Here is a 17,821-nt window from a genome sequence, read left to right on the forward strand (position 1 = left end):
CTTGTTTTTGGACCACAATTCCCATCACCCCTGACCACTGGCCCTGCTAGCTAGGGACGATGGGAGTTGTAGTCCAAAAACAGCTGAAGACCCAAGTTTGGGGAACTCTGCCATGATGTGTCCAATGTTTCAGCAGCACAGGGGTATTAAAGGGGGCGAGTTTTAATTCAGAAGCCTTGCCATCTGCCTCTCATTGTTGGTGTCAAGAACATCTGATAGGCTAGGAAGAAAAAGCAAATTGCTGCCCTGCTTTGGAATATGCCAATGTAGACTTGCTAGTACAAGTAGGAGAGGCTGTTCACAGTGGTGCACTGTGTCTATTTGGATTCCTAACAAGATCGGAAAAGCTGGCTCATGTGGTCTCAGTAGCTGAAAGCCTGCTAAGTAGAATCCTATATTCCAGCCTAATGGACCACAAAGAGAATTGCCAAGAGGCAAGGCAAACTAATCGAGCATAGCTGGCAGATTCAGTCTTGGTTTTGCAAGGGAAAATGTGAATGATTTGAGAGTGGCTGCCATATCCTGCCTCCTCATTTTCTCCCCTATGTAGCATTTTTTCTTGAGTTGCCACTTAGCTTCAGGGTTCAGTGTAATGTCCAAAAGACTTCTTAGCATGCGTGTTCCTGAGCCATTCTTTCTGAGTTCATAAATGGACGCAGGATTCTGTGTTGTCCTGAATTATTGAGAGTCCCGTTGGGATTCATGAGGATCAACAGTGAATATTCTCCAGATTATGCCTTAGCTCTCTTTCTCGGAAGCTTTAAAAATCTGATTTTTCTGCTCGTTATATGTTGGTTCTAAAGAGCCAAATAAGGGAACCAGAGCTGCTGGGTTCTGAACTGATGGTTTATTTGTCAATGTCATACATTTAAGAAAAAACTGTCAAGGGATTTTGGAAGAAAAGCCAATCTGATGCACCAAAACCGGGAGGTGGTGGGAATGTCCAATTTTCTTCAAACTGCAGATGGTTTAAAGAGCTTGGATCATGAAAAGAAAGGATTAAAGATGGACAGTTGGTAATACAATGAGGGGACAGAGGCCTTCCACAACACTCTTCACTGATGACCTCTTTGGACCAGCCGTATGTGTTACCAATGACTTTGCCCATTTATGAATAATTGTTCCACACAGTGGCTGTAACATATGGAGAGGTTTCACACTTAAATCATCACATACTGTGACTGCAATACTACTGTCATTCACCTGGGTGTAAATCCCACAGAACTCAGTGGACACATGTATAGGATTGTACTGCATGTCTCAATTTCACTGTGGGGAATCTGCCAGAGTAGGCATTGCAAATAAAAAAGGTGGTTATATGATTTTACACAACTGCAAAATCAGGACGGGGGGGGGGGTCATCACACAGGTGTTATTTCAAGCCCCCTCCATGTGGTGGTTGCCCTGTATTGACTATGGATCATAGACATGTTTGAATTCAAAATTTCTACAACATCTATGCAGCTCTGTCAGCAAATGCAAGCATACATACACTACATGACAAGGGAGACAGCCAGCATTAAGTCCTACTCGGAGTAGACCAGCTGAAATCAGCAGATCCTTTCTGAGTATGCCTTAGTCGGATAGCATCTTAAGAATCATGGTTTGAATTTAATTGTTGGCTACTTGGATGAGTCGTACATTTTATGCATTTTAATAACTTCATATTTTGTATTATTGTTTACATATTCTGGCTGGGGCTGATGTCCCACCAACACCTGGCAGGTCACAGATTCCTTGCCTCTGTCATAGGTGCGCAACTAAAGCGAGTGATTCCTTTGCCTTAAGTCACCTCAGCTCCTCGTGATTGCATTATGTTTCACCTCAGTAGCGCTTAGAGGCTGCCAAGGCAGCAGCATCAAAGCAACCCAGCATTCCTTCTGATGTTTTCCACATCATGAGGCAGTACCATGCATAACTTTGAGGTACAGTTCTAACAGTTACATTTGGTCCATCTCAGACCATCAAACAAACTCAGGCTGCAGTTCTAAACAACTGTATTTAGGAGGACGTCATGTTAGACACTGAGAGTTGGGTTCTACTCCTGGATTCACTGCAGTTGGGTCGCACTGAATCAATGGCAATTAAATTACAGTGGTACCACGGGTTACATACGCTTCAGGTTACAGACTCCGCTAACCCAGAAATAGTACCTTGGGTTAAGAACTTTGCTTCAGGATGAGAACAGAAATCGTGCTCCAGCGGTGCAGCGGCAGTGGGAGGCCCCTTTAGCTAAAGTGGTGCTCCAGGTTAAGAACAGTTTCAAGTTAAGAATGGACCTCCGGAATGAATTACCGTACTTTTTCCTCTATAAGACTCACTTTTTCCATCCTAAAAAGTAAGGGGAAATGTGTGTGCGTCTTATGGAGTGAATGCAGGCTGCGCAGCTATTCCAGAAGTCAGAACAGCAAGAGGGATCGCTGCTTTCGCTGTGCAGTGATCCCTCTTGTTGTTCTGAGATTCAGAATATTTTTTTTCTTGTTTTCCTCCTCCAAAAACTAGGTGCGTCTTATGGTCTGGTGCGTCTTATAGAGCGAAAAATACGGTAAGTACTTAACCCGAGGTACCACTGTAGTCATGTTTAAGTTTTCACTTTGAGTTCAATGGGACCTATGTGCAACCAGGACTTTTTTTTTCCAGCCAGCACTCACTGGAACTCAGTTCCAGCCCTTCTCAGGTGGGTGCCATTGCCATTATAAGAGAACAAGGGTGGTATTCATGGTGAGTTCCGGTAGCTCTTTTTCTGGAAAAATAGCACTGTGTGCGACTAACTTAGATTGGATCCAACTCACAGGTGGGGGGGGGGGGGCAGTATCAAGCAAAAAATTTATTCAGAGTAGATTCAGCCATTAATTTCAATGACTCTACTCTGAATAATTTTTTTGCTGCATTAATTCCAATAGGTCTACTCTGAGGAAAACTTAGTTGAATACCACCCACTGGAACATACTTCTGACTAAATATGCATGCTGCACTTTTAATTATGAGAAATGGATTTATAAATTACATCACATTCTAACTTTCTTTCTTTCTTTTCTTTTTTTACAGTTCACAGCCTGTTACAGGTTACTGGAAACAAAACTTTCCCCTAGAAGCAGTAAAAGGACATGCCTGAAGAAAATGAACACACTTTTATGCAATGGCTGTGAAATTGACAGGCAATAGGGCAAGACGAGAGGAAATCACCATTCCTCTGCTTAACAGCTTCATTGTTATGTATTAGCGTAGAAAGGGGTGTAAGGAATGGCATCAATATGGAGAAGAGAGAGGGAAAAAGAAGAATGTGGGGGAACTTATTTCACATGGCTGAGTTGTCTTATAGTGCTGCCTGTCAGTAAAGGCTTGCAAATATTGTATGACTTGCTGACTTCTGCTGCACAGTAGAAAAACGACAAGGAAACTACAGAGGACTGTCAGCAGTGCAGAAAAGCTTAAAAAATCCTGCATTTTGTTAAAAACCAAAGTGAATAGTAAATTTAGGGGCAATGAACAGAGAAAGAGTACCAGGAATATGGGCTGAGCATCAGAATAAAATTGTTCTCATTACTATACATTCCCAGAAAGTGGTGGTCGTTGGTGGTGCAGTCTTGTCCCCTTTCCCCATGCTTCAAGGCCATCTATCTGCCTTATTATTCAAAGGGTCACTTTGTGCAGTTAAAATTTCATTCACTGCCTTTTTAAACCAAACAAAAAACAACCCCGGGGGGGGGGGGGATTATGGATTCATGATGTTACAGGCACCAGCCAATCAGCACTGTGCACAACCAGTTTCTGCTGCAAAACTGAGAAACTGGTTTCTTTTCAGCTCAGTTCTGGAATGAATATTATACGTCTGAACAAAAGTCCAGAGGGCACTTCCACAGCAACCCTACTTACTGCTCCAATTTTGCCTATCTGTAATTCTCTGAGGGAGAGAAATTAGAACTCCGTCAGGCCCTTCCAACAACCAAATAATATCGTAAGTAGTACTATTTGGAGATTTGTGACAAATAAGTATACAAGTAGCTCATTCACACATGCCACATTCAGCAAGTACTATGTAGATGGTTCTATATAGTGTCTAGTGTCTTCAAAATGAGTAGAATAAATTTATGTGAAAGTGGATAAATTATATTCACCGGGAGGCTGCTATGATTTCAAAGCAGAAATGGTGCAAGTAGCGTTCTTATTTATATGTATGCATCTGTTTGATCAGTCCACTAAGTTATTAGTTTACAGAAGACCTCCTTGGTGCCAAATACATAGTGAAAGGTATCAATCACAAATGCAGTCAGACAAGCACACACTCTGCCATCAAGGAGGTCTGATCATGACTCATAAGAAACCCGTAACCAATACAAAATGAACAACAACAAAAAGGAAGTGAAGTACTGTTTCTAAAAATATCATAAAACGTAAGAATTTCCTATTTACATGACAATTGCTTCAGTTAAAAATGCTACAAATGCCATTGATTTGGGTCCATATAAAAATAGCCTTGTTTACATATTTTCATGTGCATATCTCTTCTCTGATGCAATATTCTGAGCTAAATGAAGATGTTCAAAGTGCCCACTTAATTCTTTTTCTCTTCCTGTGGTTTTTCACCCTCGTCACCTGACAGCGTACCACTTCCAAACTTCTTCACTTTTGTCTCCACTTTTACAAGTCTCTGCTTGACTTTGGCTTGAGACGCAGTGTACTCTCCGTGGAGTCTAGCAAACCTGGTCTGGAGAATGTCTAGGGCAGCTTCCAGCTTTTCTATTTTCTCCTCCAGGTCTTTGGGATCTGCTCCTGCTTTAGCTGCTTCCTCATCAATCAAATTGTCTTTCATCAAAATCTGCCGTCCTTTTTCTTCTAGTGCCTTTTTGGCATCAGGGTACTCAGTGAGAGCTTCCATCAGGTCATCTTTAGATAAGCAGAACAGGTCAGAATAGCCTATGCTTCTAATGTTGGCTGTCCTCCTGTTGCCAGATTTGCTGCCTTTGATATTTAAGATGCTGATTTCTCCAAAGTAGCTGCCATCACTTAGGACCACAAACTGGGTCACACCATCATCAGCCACGACAGCCAGCTTCCCTTCTTTAATAATATACATGTCCCTTCCAATATCCCCTTTCTTGCAGATATAATCTCCAGGACTGAAGACCGTGGGTCTTAGCTTCAACACCAGCTCAATAAGGAGTCCAGCTTCACAGTCTTGGAAGATGCGTACCTTCCTTAGTGTGTCTAAGTGGACGTTGATGGCAATTTCAGCCTTCAGTTTATCAGGGAGGTACTTCAGAACTTCTTTCTCTTCCACCGTTTTCTTGTTGGTCCACAGGTAATCAAACCATTTAATAACCCTGTTTTCCAAGTCTTTGGTGACTTTTCGGAACTGCAAGTACTGTTTGATAGAATCAACCTTCGCCTGGAACTCTGCCCTAGAGGCATTCATGTTAGAGATCATTGAGCCTACGTTACCGACAATGGTAGCAAAGATGAGCACACCAACCAGGAAGTCCATGACCACAAACAGATACTCTACATCTTTCACAGGAGGTGGAGTCTCGCCAATGGTTGTCAATGTCAATGTTGACCAATATAAACTGTAAATGTATTTCCTGGACAGACGTCCATGTTCTGGATGGGATATATTGGGATAGACCCAGGTGTCTGTTCCAAATCCAATCTGCTTGGAAATAGCAAAAAATATGCATGCATTCCAGTGGATAATGATAAGAATGTACAAGACAAGGTTCCCAATTCGAAACATGTTTGGGTAGTTTGTTCTCGTTTCTGTACGGTCAAAAAACTCAAATAGCCTAGCAATTCTCAGCAGCCGATTAAAGCGCAGCTCAGGATAGTTAATCCCAAATTTAAAATAGCCCAAGTCTGTTGGGACAAGAGAGAGCAAGTCCATCTTGAACTGCGTAGTAGATTGATAATTCAGTCTTAACTTTTTTTCATCGCGAACTAGTAGTCCTTGTTCCAGGAAACCTGAAAAAGCAAAAGGACAGAGAAGGCAAGAGATTGCTTAAGCAGAACTGTCTACCCCAGAAAGCTGCTCATGGGTTTTCAAATATATTTATTTTCAATATTTTAACTGTTTTGTGACCATCTATAGCAAAATATTGTTTTGCCATCAATATTTATTGAAATAAATAAAATACAATTGTACCTCGGCTCCTGAACGCCTTGGGAGTCGAACATTCCAGCTCCCGAACAATCGAAAACCGGAAGTGAATGTTCCAGTTTTTGAATGTTCTTTTGGAAGCAGAACATCCAACGGGGCTTCTGTGGTTTCCGATTGGCTGCAGGAGCTTCCTGCAGCCAATCAGAAGCCGCGCTTTGGAAGTCGAACGTTTCGGAAGTCGAACAGACTTCCAGAACAGATTCTGTTCAACTTCTGAGGTATGACCAGGCATTGCCACATTCATTTCATTTATTAAATTTCTATCCTGCTCTCCTTCCCCAAAAGACCCCAGGGTGGTAAACACAAAAATGGTAAGACATGACATTACTCATCTTATATAGTGCTCATCTTAACATCAGCGGGGAGAATCCAACATTGCATGAGCAGATTTCTGCTCACGCAGCAGAACTTCACCTCTCTCTCCTTCCCCTTCCTTCCTTTGCACCCCCAAAATCTGAAGGGTCCCTCAGCTGTACAGAGCAGGTTTTGAGAGTACACAGGGGGCTGCAGCAGGATGCTCAAGTCCTTTCTGCTCACATCTAGACTTCATTTTGGCAGTAAAAGCAAAGCAAGGGTTCTTGATTGGCCCAAGATGACAAAAATAAACATCTGGGAACATAACTGAGGCAAAGCCAGCATGAATCCCACCCCCCTAATTTAACTGAGTCCAGATTCACGCAGACAGACAGAATCTGCTGCCATTCATGGTGTGATTTGCTCTATGTGGGGCTGCCCTTGAGACTGACCCAGAAACTCCAGCGGGTGCAGAATGCTGCAGCGAGACTCCTTACGGGGTCCTCGCTGCGAGATCACATTCACCCGGTGCTATACCAGCTGCACTGGCTCCCGGTGGAGTACAGTATCAGGTATAAGGTGCTGGTTTTAACCTTTAAAGCCCTATACGGCCTAGGACCCTCGTACCTATGGGACCGCCTCTCCTGGTATGTCCCACAGAGAAATTTACAATCTTCAAATAAAAACATCTTGAAGGTCCCAGGCCACAGAGAGGTTAGGCTGGCCTCAACTAGAGCCAGGGCTTTTTCGGCTGTGGCTCCGATCTGGTGGAACACTCTGTCACAAGAGACTAGGGCCCTGCGGGACTTGACATCTTTCCGCAGGGCCTGCAAGACAGAGTTGTTCCACCAGGCCTTTGGCCAGGGCACAGCCTGACTCCCTCCTTCGGCAATCTTCGCGGAGCTCTGGCTCAATGGTTGCCATTGGTTTGATTTGAATTAATTTTAGAATGAATGATTTTAGAGTGTTGTGTTGTACTGTTGTACTGTTTTATTGTTGTTGGTCACCCTGAGCCTGGCTTCGGCTGGGGAGGGTGGGATATAAATAAAAAAAATTATTATTATTATTATTATTATTATTATTATTATTATTATTGGAAACTGCTCAAACAACTCACCTGTTCTGTACCTGACAAATGTGTCCAGGACATAGATGACATCAGAGGAATAGTCCAAGATCAGCCAAAGTGTAATGTGTTCCAGTTGAAGCTCATCAAAACAGGCTCTAAACAAACAGAAAGGAATGGAAGATTTGCTTAGAGCTAACAACCGGTTCAAGGCAGGTTGCACTGGGGGAGAGCAAACCACACGTTCAACTTTACGTTAAAACATCTCTTGCTTTCATCTCCCATATATTCTCTGAGGTTGTAATTCTCCCTGTGCTTATCTTCCTGATACTGGTAAGGAAAGAGGAGAGCAGAAATCAATTTAGCAGAACTGCACTGAGCAAATAATCCAAGAAAAGCTGCGCAAGGGCGCAGCCTATTCAAAATATACTTCATGTTCTGTGAACTGCAGGTCTACTCAGCCCACCAGATGGCGGTGACAGGTTGTTACAAGTGGCAAGAGATTGCTGCAAATGAGATGAGGATGGGGTGGGGAGGGCGGTAGTTCCTGCTTCAGAAAGAGCTGCGTATCGATAAAAGTATAGAATTGTAGGGCTAATATAAACCACTTGAATAGAGTTGCTGATAGACAGGCAGACAGCTGGATCTAATGAGCAAGAGATAGCTAGGCAGGCATTCCAGATTTCAGAGCGAGTTGAAAGTGAATGGCACGCAAAAAGAGAGGGAAAATATTAATAAAACATGAATATATTTAAAATTAGCCTGAAAGGTTATATTAAGCAAAACAAGGTTGTAGCCTCTTGCGTTAAATTGAGAGGAAAAGAAGAGGAAATGAACTACAGTGACATTCAAAGCAAGCTAGGTAGACATATGATTTCATATATAGTCAGCAGTTTCATGTGTATTATTTATATAGCAGATTTGAAAACTGCTACCATTTCGATCTGCGCAACTGTCTCAGAAGAAAGAATGGCAATAAATAAATAAATAAACACTATAAAAATGATAATGGGGAAAAAACCAAACACCAGGACAAGAGTAGGAAAAGGAAAATCAACCAACGTTGCATTCAGATACAAATATTTGCTGTGTTTTTTTAGAAGATCTAACGTGCGCAGTAGTAAAGACAAAGGACCGAAACAGGCAATGACAACAGAAGTACCCACCAACGAATAATCCTCACCTACACACTATCAAACACCAGTTATAGAATACGGGTGTTGCAATGATGGTCAACCACCTATAGTACAGATCGCTTGAAGGGTCCATCACAAAGACCTCTTTCTTCTTCCTGAAAAGAAGGGGGAAGCGGGGGGTTATTGTTTTGTTGTTTTTGTTTTAATGCTTTACCTGTTGTTGTTGTTCTAACTTGTATTTTATCTGTGAACTGCCCTGAGATCTTGCAATGAGGGGGCTGTATATAATTTAATAAATGAAATAATTGCAATAAGAATATGCAGGTGTGAGCACATGAAATTCCATTGATCACAGGCGCATCTCGTGTCCCAGAGAGATCCCGCTTCCAGTACGCTGAAGGCTGCAATTTCGTAAAGAAATACATTATAGCCAGCATTGGTCCATCTGGTATGGCCCAACATGGCACCCACGTTCATAAATTGGAATCAGCGAGTTTATCTTAGGGTCGCCATATTTCAAGAGGTACAAAATCCGGACACAAAAAGTTGTTGAGTTTTTTTCAGGGTAATCTCCTGATAGCTCCGCCGCTGAGCCTGAGTCGCCCATGCTATATCCTGGGCCACCACCGCCAAAGCCAGAACCAGACCCAGAACTGCCCATGCACAATTTATTATTTTTTTATTTTAACCCCAAATCCAGGACATTTGTTTTAAAATGTAAAATTTCTCCCTGGGTAGGACCCCCAAAAGAGGGCATGTCTGGGAATTCTCAGGTGTATAACTGATCCGACCATCAGTCAGTGCTTGTCATCAGCTAAAGTGGTCTCATCCTGTGCTTAAATTGAGGATGCTTCATTCACAACATTTTAAGGCTTGAACTGAACAGGGTATCGAACAGATGGCTCATACAGATGTGAAAGACTTTGCTCACCAAACTATCAGCATTACATTTACAACCTTGCCAGTAAATGCAGAACAGGGCCGAAGCGAGACATCTTGTTTTTAACCAGCTTTCACTACCTGCACAATCACTACTATCACAGTACGGCAGCAGGTACTATTACTACAAGTCTACAGCACGCAAAGTACACAACTACCACTATTGTTGCTTCGTTTTCTCACATCAGTAGCGTAATTGAGATGCAATCTTTGCAACACACTTCTTGGAATCAATTATCTACTTTGCCTTTTGAGCGTTCTATTTCTTTCCAAGCTTCCTCGACATGGTGTTGCAAGGAAGTTGATCCTCATCGGTGGGCACAAGCTTAGGTAGTGACCCAAAGCGCAAATCCCACGGCCATGTCTGAGTAAAGCTGCGTAGGATTGAACTGCAAGGCTGCCATGCTAGGCACGTTTCCTTCCAAGGCAGTCTTGTTGAAGTCAGTGGGATCCATTTATCTCCAAGAATGCATGTACAGCCTTGCGCTTCATAGAAGTGCACATAGGTTTAGCGGCTATATCAATGGCGTCCCATCTGTTCATGCTAGCAGTAAACATGACCTTAGTATTGGAAGCTTCAGCTATCAAACCTGAATGTGCCAAATCCTCCGGCCACTGTGGCCAGTTGTGTGCAAGAAATTCAAAGGGTGGGGTTAGCAGGAACTTCCTTCCTGTAGTTCAACCTTTGCCAACTTGGTACCCTCCCGGCAGGGGAGGATGGGAGTTGTAGTCCAATTCATTTGGAGTGCAGCAGCCTACCAAAGACTGCTGCAATACATTCCTCTCTCGCCCACACAGCTTGTTTTGCTGCCCCAACTGGCCAATGTGCCAAGGAACCAGCAAGTGGGGTCAACACTTTCTTAAACTGCTCTAAGGGGACAACCAGAAAACACAGGCTTTGCCAAGCCTGACTTGCATATCCTTTATATGTTTGCATATGTTTACATATTTTTGTGAATTCATCTCACAGCAGTGCTGTTACTTTCTGTTTAAAAAGGTCTGTGGCCATGTGGACGGGGTCAGTCAGGAGTTTTGCCCTAACACTCAGAGCTGCAAGCCTTTATACAGGAAGACAACATGGTGTGGAAAATGCACAGGGGACCAGCTCACATCATGCTGCTGTCACCTGTAAAAGGAGCTCTCAGCTCCAAATGATGGCTGCAATGTTTCTGCATAGGTGCCAAAGTTATCCCATGTTTGCGCAACCTTCTGGGAAAGGTGGCCCTAATTCTCTGTAAGTCGTGGCAGGTTCCCTGAGTGGCTGCAGCATTCTAGAATGCACTGTTTGAATATTCCAGAGCCAAAGCCGATTGTAGGTTTCGACACGACAATCACTCAAGAGCTAAACGACTCAGGAGCAGTTAGTTGATTATACCATTCAATTCTGTACAGAGCAGGAAGTGTGTTGTAAAGATGCAGTTCTCCCAATTTATACTTACTCTTCTTCCTTCTTTTTATCATCCTTTTTATCATCTTTTTTGTCATCCTTTTTCTCCTCTTTCTTTTCCTCCTTTTTCTCCTCTTTCTTTTCCTCCTTTTTCTCCTCCTTAACATCTTTCTTTTCTTCCTTCTTTCTGCATAACACAGTGTGCAACAGACTTAGCAAAACGTGGTTGGCTCATCAGCAGCTGGAGAGCTAGCAAGCAGGGAGCAGGTTCAGGAAGACGAGAGGAGGCCAGTCTAAAGTTTACCCGAATGGCTACTTGCATGGTTTAATACAAAATATTGTGCACATCACAATAGTTGGTGGATATCAGGAACGCAACACCACACACACACACACACACACACACACACACACACACACAATGTGGCTGATTTTGAAAGAGCTTAGTACACACTTTATACATTTGCCAGCAATAAATCTTTCACACAACAGCCCAGAATTTATCTATTTGGCCTGGTGTGCTAAGGAATCATTCTGACACCTTTCTTTGGGGTGGGGTAGGGAAATAAAGTCTGATGAAGTATAAGAAATCTCTATAGAGAGTTTGTGTCAAGTTGTCCCTCTGCACCATTACCTAGATAGTACGTGGTGCTGTTTCTTTCTTGAGGGCGGCTGTAAGACTCCTATCATTAAACCAAGAATGCCTGCCCAGCTGAAATGAATAGTGCCTGAAGATTGTTCCCTGCCCAATCTACTTCTCTGACAATTACGAAGCCATATGTGGGATATTTAACATGCAGTCAAACCAACATTTCATGTTTCGCTAGATAGGCACATGATAGGAGCTGAAGCTCACAGAGTCTTCCTGTAAGTTTGCTAGAGAGGACTCTGTGAGAGACCCACCTGCTGTGCCCTGACAGGGGGAAGGTGTACTGATATATTCTCCTCCCTGCCTGGGCACATTCTCTTCCTCTCTTCGGTGACATCTGCTAAATCCGAGCTCCATGATCAGACTCCCTTTTAAGCTAGACTTCGTAACTGATATACCATCTGTTATTCTGCAACATGTATTCTGAGCGAGTAAACGTTACTTTTACCTTTTACAAGACTATTTTGTATGTGATTGAGGAGAAATACCAGGAAAATCCAGTCTGCCTTAAAGCATCCTGGATTACTCAAGCTAAAAGACACAATATTAAACATGAGAGAGATGTTGAGAGAGAGGCTTAGGCCTGGCACAAACATCACAATAAGCCACAGTTTTAAAACAGGCTTACCCATGGAAGTACCTTCCCACTGCCAGATGGGTTCATTGTCTGCCCCACGCAGCTCAACCAAAAGACAGGATTGCTTGTCATGTTGTCCAAACCAAGGCTATTACTGGTTTCAAACAATGCTTGAGCGGTAAGCCATAAATAAACTATGGTTTGTCCTTGACGTTTTTCTGGCTTGTCTCTTGAGCTTTTGTTTGAAACAAGCTGTGGTCTGAGTTCAGATGACATGACAAACAGCACTATGGTTTGTTTGAGCAATGCAGGTGCTATGAGAGAGGGGGAAAGCTGCTCAGAGGCCTACACAGCAGAGAGGAGCCACATTCCTGATTGAACCATAGTTAAGCAAGTTAGCCTGAGCATGAGCTGCACACTGATACACACAGCTCATGCACTCCCACTTTGTTCCTCCTCTAAGTTGTGTGGTGAAACAAACTATACAGCAGCTGACTTGGCTTCCATATCATCCAAACCAGTACTGATGGTTTGCTTCTCACAAACAATCCATGGGCGAGAAGCCAAGGGTGAAACCTTGGCTCCAGATCATGGTTTGTTTGGAGAGAAACAAACTACGAGCCCAGGTTTAGATTTAATACCAAGCCAAGTGGCTTGTTTTCCCACAGAACTAAGAAATGAGTGAAATGAGGAGTGTGACACCAAATGCACAGCTCACACATCAGCCAGTTTGCTTAAATGTGGTGTGAGTCCAGTGTTATGTCAAAACACAGCCCACTTAAAAGAATGGACAGATTTTATCTATGAATTTACATGGGAAAAGCTCCACAAAATCAGCCAGGAGGCTACGATTCAAAGTAAGGCTATAAATACAAGGGCATGGGGTTCCCTCCCCCAAAATACTATAGTGTGTAAATTCCCAACTACAGTAGCAGCATCACTAACCAGAAGGAAAGGGATAGATTATCATCTACAAGGAAGAGATTTTCCACAAAAGCATGGCAGCTGAAATAGGGTTTAAAAAGAGGGGGGTGGGAGGACAATTGATCTACAGTTGTGAGGAGCATGTTTTGCAGCAGTGGGGAGGGACTAGGCAAGCCACAGATCATCTACGTACTTACTCTTCATTGGTGTTGTTGGAATAGTTGATGTTAAATCTGGCCAGAGCCCATTGACTACAGTGAGTTAAAATTAACAAGTAAATGCATGGGTGAATAAAAGAGCAATGCAGAAAGCATCATTTAATACATTGGTCACTGTGTGCAACTATCTTTACCTCCATCATTCATTGCACTGTTAGGCCTTCCCAGATTCTGACAAGATTAAGGAGGTCAACTTTGACCGCAGCACTAAGCTCCTTTGCGTAACTATCCAGGGCACCGGGCACCCATGTTCACGTGCAGCTCACACACGTTTGTGGCCATGCCTGGTGCTTGAAGCACTTTAGCCTGGTCTCAGGCGTCCTAATGCTTGACGGTGGAGGATCCAGCTATTTATAGCACCCGTTTGGCTGCGACTCTTAAGTGTTCCTCAAGCCGTTCCAGTCATCCTCGCAGCAGCGGTGCCAAGACTGGCTTGGCAGAAAACAGGCATATTTACTGCTGCTGCAAACACCGTGGCAGAGCAGAGACATGGCTGGAACGCTGCAAATCTGGAACTTCGAAGGAAGGGGAATGCTCTCTATTGGAGAGCCCAGGTTCAACGCTTATCATTTGGGGGAGGGAGGGATATCGCGGTTGCATCAGTGATACACGCTTTTGATTCCCTGCCTGTGATAGGTGGAGACTCACAATTCTAAACTGAAGTGAACATACGAAGCCTGCAGTTAAGGAGCACCCAGATTGGTCTCTGAAACCTTGTAATCAACAGCAGATAGTGCTAGATACACAGAACACAGATTACTGGGGTATCACAGCTTGGTTGGTAGAGCACGAGACTCATAATCTCAGGGTTGTGAGTTTGAACCCCAAGCTGGGCAAAAGATTCCTGCATTGCAGGGCCTTGACTGGACAGCCCTCATGGTCCCTTCCAACTCTACAGTTCTAATATTCTATGCCCTCTTTTAATCGTCCAGGGGCTACTACTTAAAACGGTTAAATACCGTCAACACACAGAGCAAACGTTTAGAAATATCTCCTTGACTGAATAAGGTGTAGACATTCTACAAGCTCAGGGACCTGAAAAACAGCCAGCCCCGAGCACATTCTGTGGTATCTACTGCACCAGGAATGTGACCTTCCAGATGCTGTTGGACTACAACTCCCATCATTCCTCACAATGGACCACACTAGCTGGGGCTGATGGGAGATGGAAGCCAAGAGCATGGGGAGGGTCACAGACTCTGCGTCCCTGTGCCACACAATGCAGCATTCTAAGGACTCGCTTCTGATTGGATAGTCCAAGGGGCGAGAAAAAGTTGAAAACCTAAATAAGCAATATTGGGGAAAAGCTGAGACACCACAGAGGCCCAGGCAAGGTTCCAATGTCAATGGACAAGGCTGCTGGAGAAGGAGGGTTTGCATGGGTTGGTAGTGCACATTATATGCACCCAGAAATTCTCAGGTTCAATTGCTGTCATCTCCTGGTAGGGTTGGGAGACTCTGAAGAGCTGCTGTCAGTCAGTGCAGACAATACCAAAGAAGATGAACCAATGGTCTGACTTGGGACAATGCAGCTTCCTGTGCTGTGTCCTGTCCTCATTTTCTCCCCAGCAGCTTCCATTCTCTCCTCCCTCAATTGTACCAACAGTCAGATCCCAGCCTCAATGCCCTTCCTTTCTCACTTTCCACGCATTGTTTCCTGCCCAACAGTGTGAGCTTTGGGGGGGGAGGGGGGAGAAATGAATCTTGGGCGCATGGTCATTTTTGCCAAAGAGGCAAATCTCTGCAAATTTATTTAATCTGCATTATTATTCTCACTGCAGAAGTTTGGTTTCATTTGGCATCAAACTGGACTGGGGAACCTGTGGTCCTTCAGATATTGGTGAACTGCAAATCCAATCAGTTATAGCCAGCAGTGTCAAAGGGCATGGATTATGGGATTTGCAGCCAGCAGCATCTGCACGGTCACAGGTTGCTCAGCCCTGGTGTAAAATATGGAAGATTGAGTAAACAGCTCTATTTGCCATGCATTGCAGACCATCCATATTTCAACATGGGCAACCAAGTTCGGTCTGGAAGCCTGGGGTGGAAGTCATAGAAAGGATCCAGCCATAAATCTACATGATCAGGAGTATGACTGAATGGGTACATTTACCGAAAACTATTGCTATAGACTTGTAGCCCTTATACATGACAGGTGCAAGTCACAATGCATTAAAGCTAATGGCGAGACTTCCAATTAATTTTTGGGATTGTTTACAGCAGGGCCAAGGAAGCTCTGGTCCTCCAGAGGATGCTGGACTCCAACTCCCATCAGCCCCAGCCAGCATGGCCGGTGGTCAGGGATGATGGGAGTTGGAACCTAAAAACATTTGGAGGACCAAAGTTTTCCCATACAGTATTCAGTACCTATCAGTTCTGCACTAAGCAATGCTTTTTCTTCCGAAATCAGAGCCTCGTAGCTCCTTCCCAAAGTCCAGGAAGCTTCTTCCCAGCTTAGGAAGGAAGGCACAATGCTCTGGTAGAGTCCGAGACTCCTCCCTTGCATGGTGAGTACTGACACCTTTTTTCCTAGGAGAAAAGCACTTGCACTAAGTATCCCTCTGCCACAGGCAGCATCATTCTTCCTCTGTAAACACAACGTTCCAAGCAAATATCTTCCCACAGAAGCTGTATCCTCTTACTTTTTCAATCCATCTGCCTCGTCGTAGTTCAGCTGGGTGTTGCTGTCTCTACTGGGAATGTCTTTGAGCTCTGGCCCTCGGATTCGCTCAAGAAAGGAATCTGGCCTTTGGTCTTCATGATGTAAGTTCCTCCTGGCCCAGGATCGCAGTGATAAGATGAACCACGATAACCTGAAAGGATGGAGGGAACAGCTAGGCAGTACGAACTGACCAGGGGAAAGTGAACAACTGTACACGTACTTCAGAAGGTTTCCTAAGGTTAGCATTCCCTTGTAATTGTGTCATTGAAGGTCTGTTTGAAACTTTCACAAACTAAACACATGGTGCGTGCAGAACCTATTATTATTATTATTATTATTATTATTATTATTATTATTATTTTATACCCCTCCCATCTGGCTGGATTTCCCCAGCCACTCTGGGAAGCTTGAAGCATATATTAAAACATAATAAAACATCAAACATTAAAAACTTCCCAAAACAGGGAAGGCCCTCTGCCTGACTCCCTGTAAGTTCTCTTCTTGCAGTGAGGGAACCAGCAGAAGACCCTCAGAGGAGGACCTCAGTGTCCAGGCTGAGAGATGGGAGTGGAGACACTCTTTCAGGTATACTGGGCCTAGGCCGTTTAGGGCTTGAAAGGTCAGCACCAACACCTCACTCCTTCCATTTTGATGTATTTCCATTTGATGAAGTGGATGTCTACACTTCAGTATAAAACATCTTTAAATTTCAACATCTGAAGTAAATATTACACATATGTGCACAGGGGGATATATGTATAATTTGTCACATCTAACCAGGGCTATTCAAGTTATTATGGCACTGCAGCCAGAAAATCCTACATGATTTCTCCTTTTCCTAGGCAACAAAGATAATAAATAGTGTTTGCTACCATTTCATGACACCCCAAAACATCTGCCCAAGGTGGCCTCCCCACTCTGGCTAAAAGTAGGGCTGGTCCCATAATGTAAATGTGTGGCTGAACCTTGCGCTATTAAAGTATTCATATTTCACACTCTGTGTTCTCCCCACTACTAATGCAGAGACAAAGCTATTTTTGCTAACATGGGTTTCTCCAACAACAATAACAAAACACTCTCCTTCACATAACCTAAAACCGCTTACATGATAAGTAACAATTCTTTGTCGAAGTTGCACGGTGAACATTTTGCTTTCGTCCAAATTATATTCTGGAGAAAGAAACCCCCCGTGGTAATTAAAGGGAACGGACCCAGCATTTTTGTGCCAATATTTGCAAAGCTGGATGCTTTCTCATACATCAGACGCACAATCAACAAAACATTGAAGAGAAGGTAATATTTTGCAAGGACTTAGTGCTGCTCCACACAGCCTCATTTTAGCTGGTGCTGAGACAAGCCCCATGGTGGCCTTTCAGAAGATTGTGGTTCCCCACCACCTCCCATGAAAACTGCTGAAGTGGGAGTTATGCCAAATACAAAATGTGACTTCTGATAGAAAACCGAAAAAGGTTTCACCAAGATTTCACTCTCAATTTTACATTCTCTCAAGGAACTAAAAAGAATATGCTTCGAATACCACCTTAATCGCCCAATGCAACACGCCTCCAATTCTAATCAGGGGTGCCAACTTGAATAAAATATTGGGAGGAAAAACTAAGCACAGTCAATCATATGACGCAGTGCACACACACCATTTGAATGGCAATGCTCTTCAACTTTGGGGTGGCCTGACCCACTCAAATATTTTTTGGGGGTGCAAAGACCCATTGGCCCCTAGGAGTTGGCTCCAATGATCCTAATAGTTCAGATGGTGATCAATTTATCGTCCATTTCTTCTATAATAGTTTGATATGA

At 43.6% G+C, this 17,821-nt stretch overlaps 1 protein-coding gene across 2 annotated transcripts in view; it reads right to left on the reverse strand.

The window, feature by feature from the left end:
• Window positions 1–2,578: 2,578 nt before the first annotated feature.
• CNGA3 (cyclic nucleotide gated channel subunit alpha 3) overlaps window positions 2,579–17,821 on the reverse strand; it is a 35,332-nt gene continuing 20,089 nt past the window's right edge. The window contains exons 4-9 of one of the 2 annotated variants that reach the window (XM_081003820.1): window positions 15,987–16,157; window positions 13,324–13,377; window positions 11,029–11,163; window positions 8,698–8,805; window positions 7,566–7,672; window positions 2,579–5,958 (exon numbers count right to left, since the gene is read on the reverse strand). In XM_081003820.1, the coding sequence (XP_080859946.1) occupies window positions 4,556–5,958; window positions 7,566–7,672; window positions 8,698–8,805; window positions 11,029–11,163; window positions 13,324–13,377; window positions 15,987–16,157 (1,978 nt within the window). In that variant the 3' untranslated portion in view covers window positions 2,579–4,555. The remainder of the gene's footprint in view (window positions 5,959–7,565; window positions 7,673–8,697; window positions 8,806–11,028; window positions 11,164–13,323; window positions 13,378–15,986; window positions 16,158–17,821) is intronic. The other variant, XM_081003821.1, reaches the window with a different exon arrangement.

Source organism: Podarcis pityusensis (assembly GCF_964106645.2).
Source record: "Podarcis pityusensis genome assembly, chromosome: 4".
Taxonomy (NCBI): Eukaryota; Metazoa; Chordata; class Lepidosauria; order Squamata; family Lacertidae; genus Podarcis; species Podarcis pityusensis.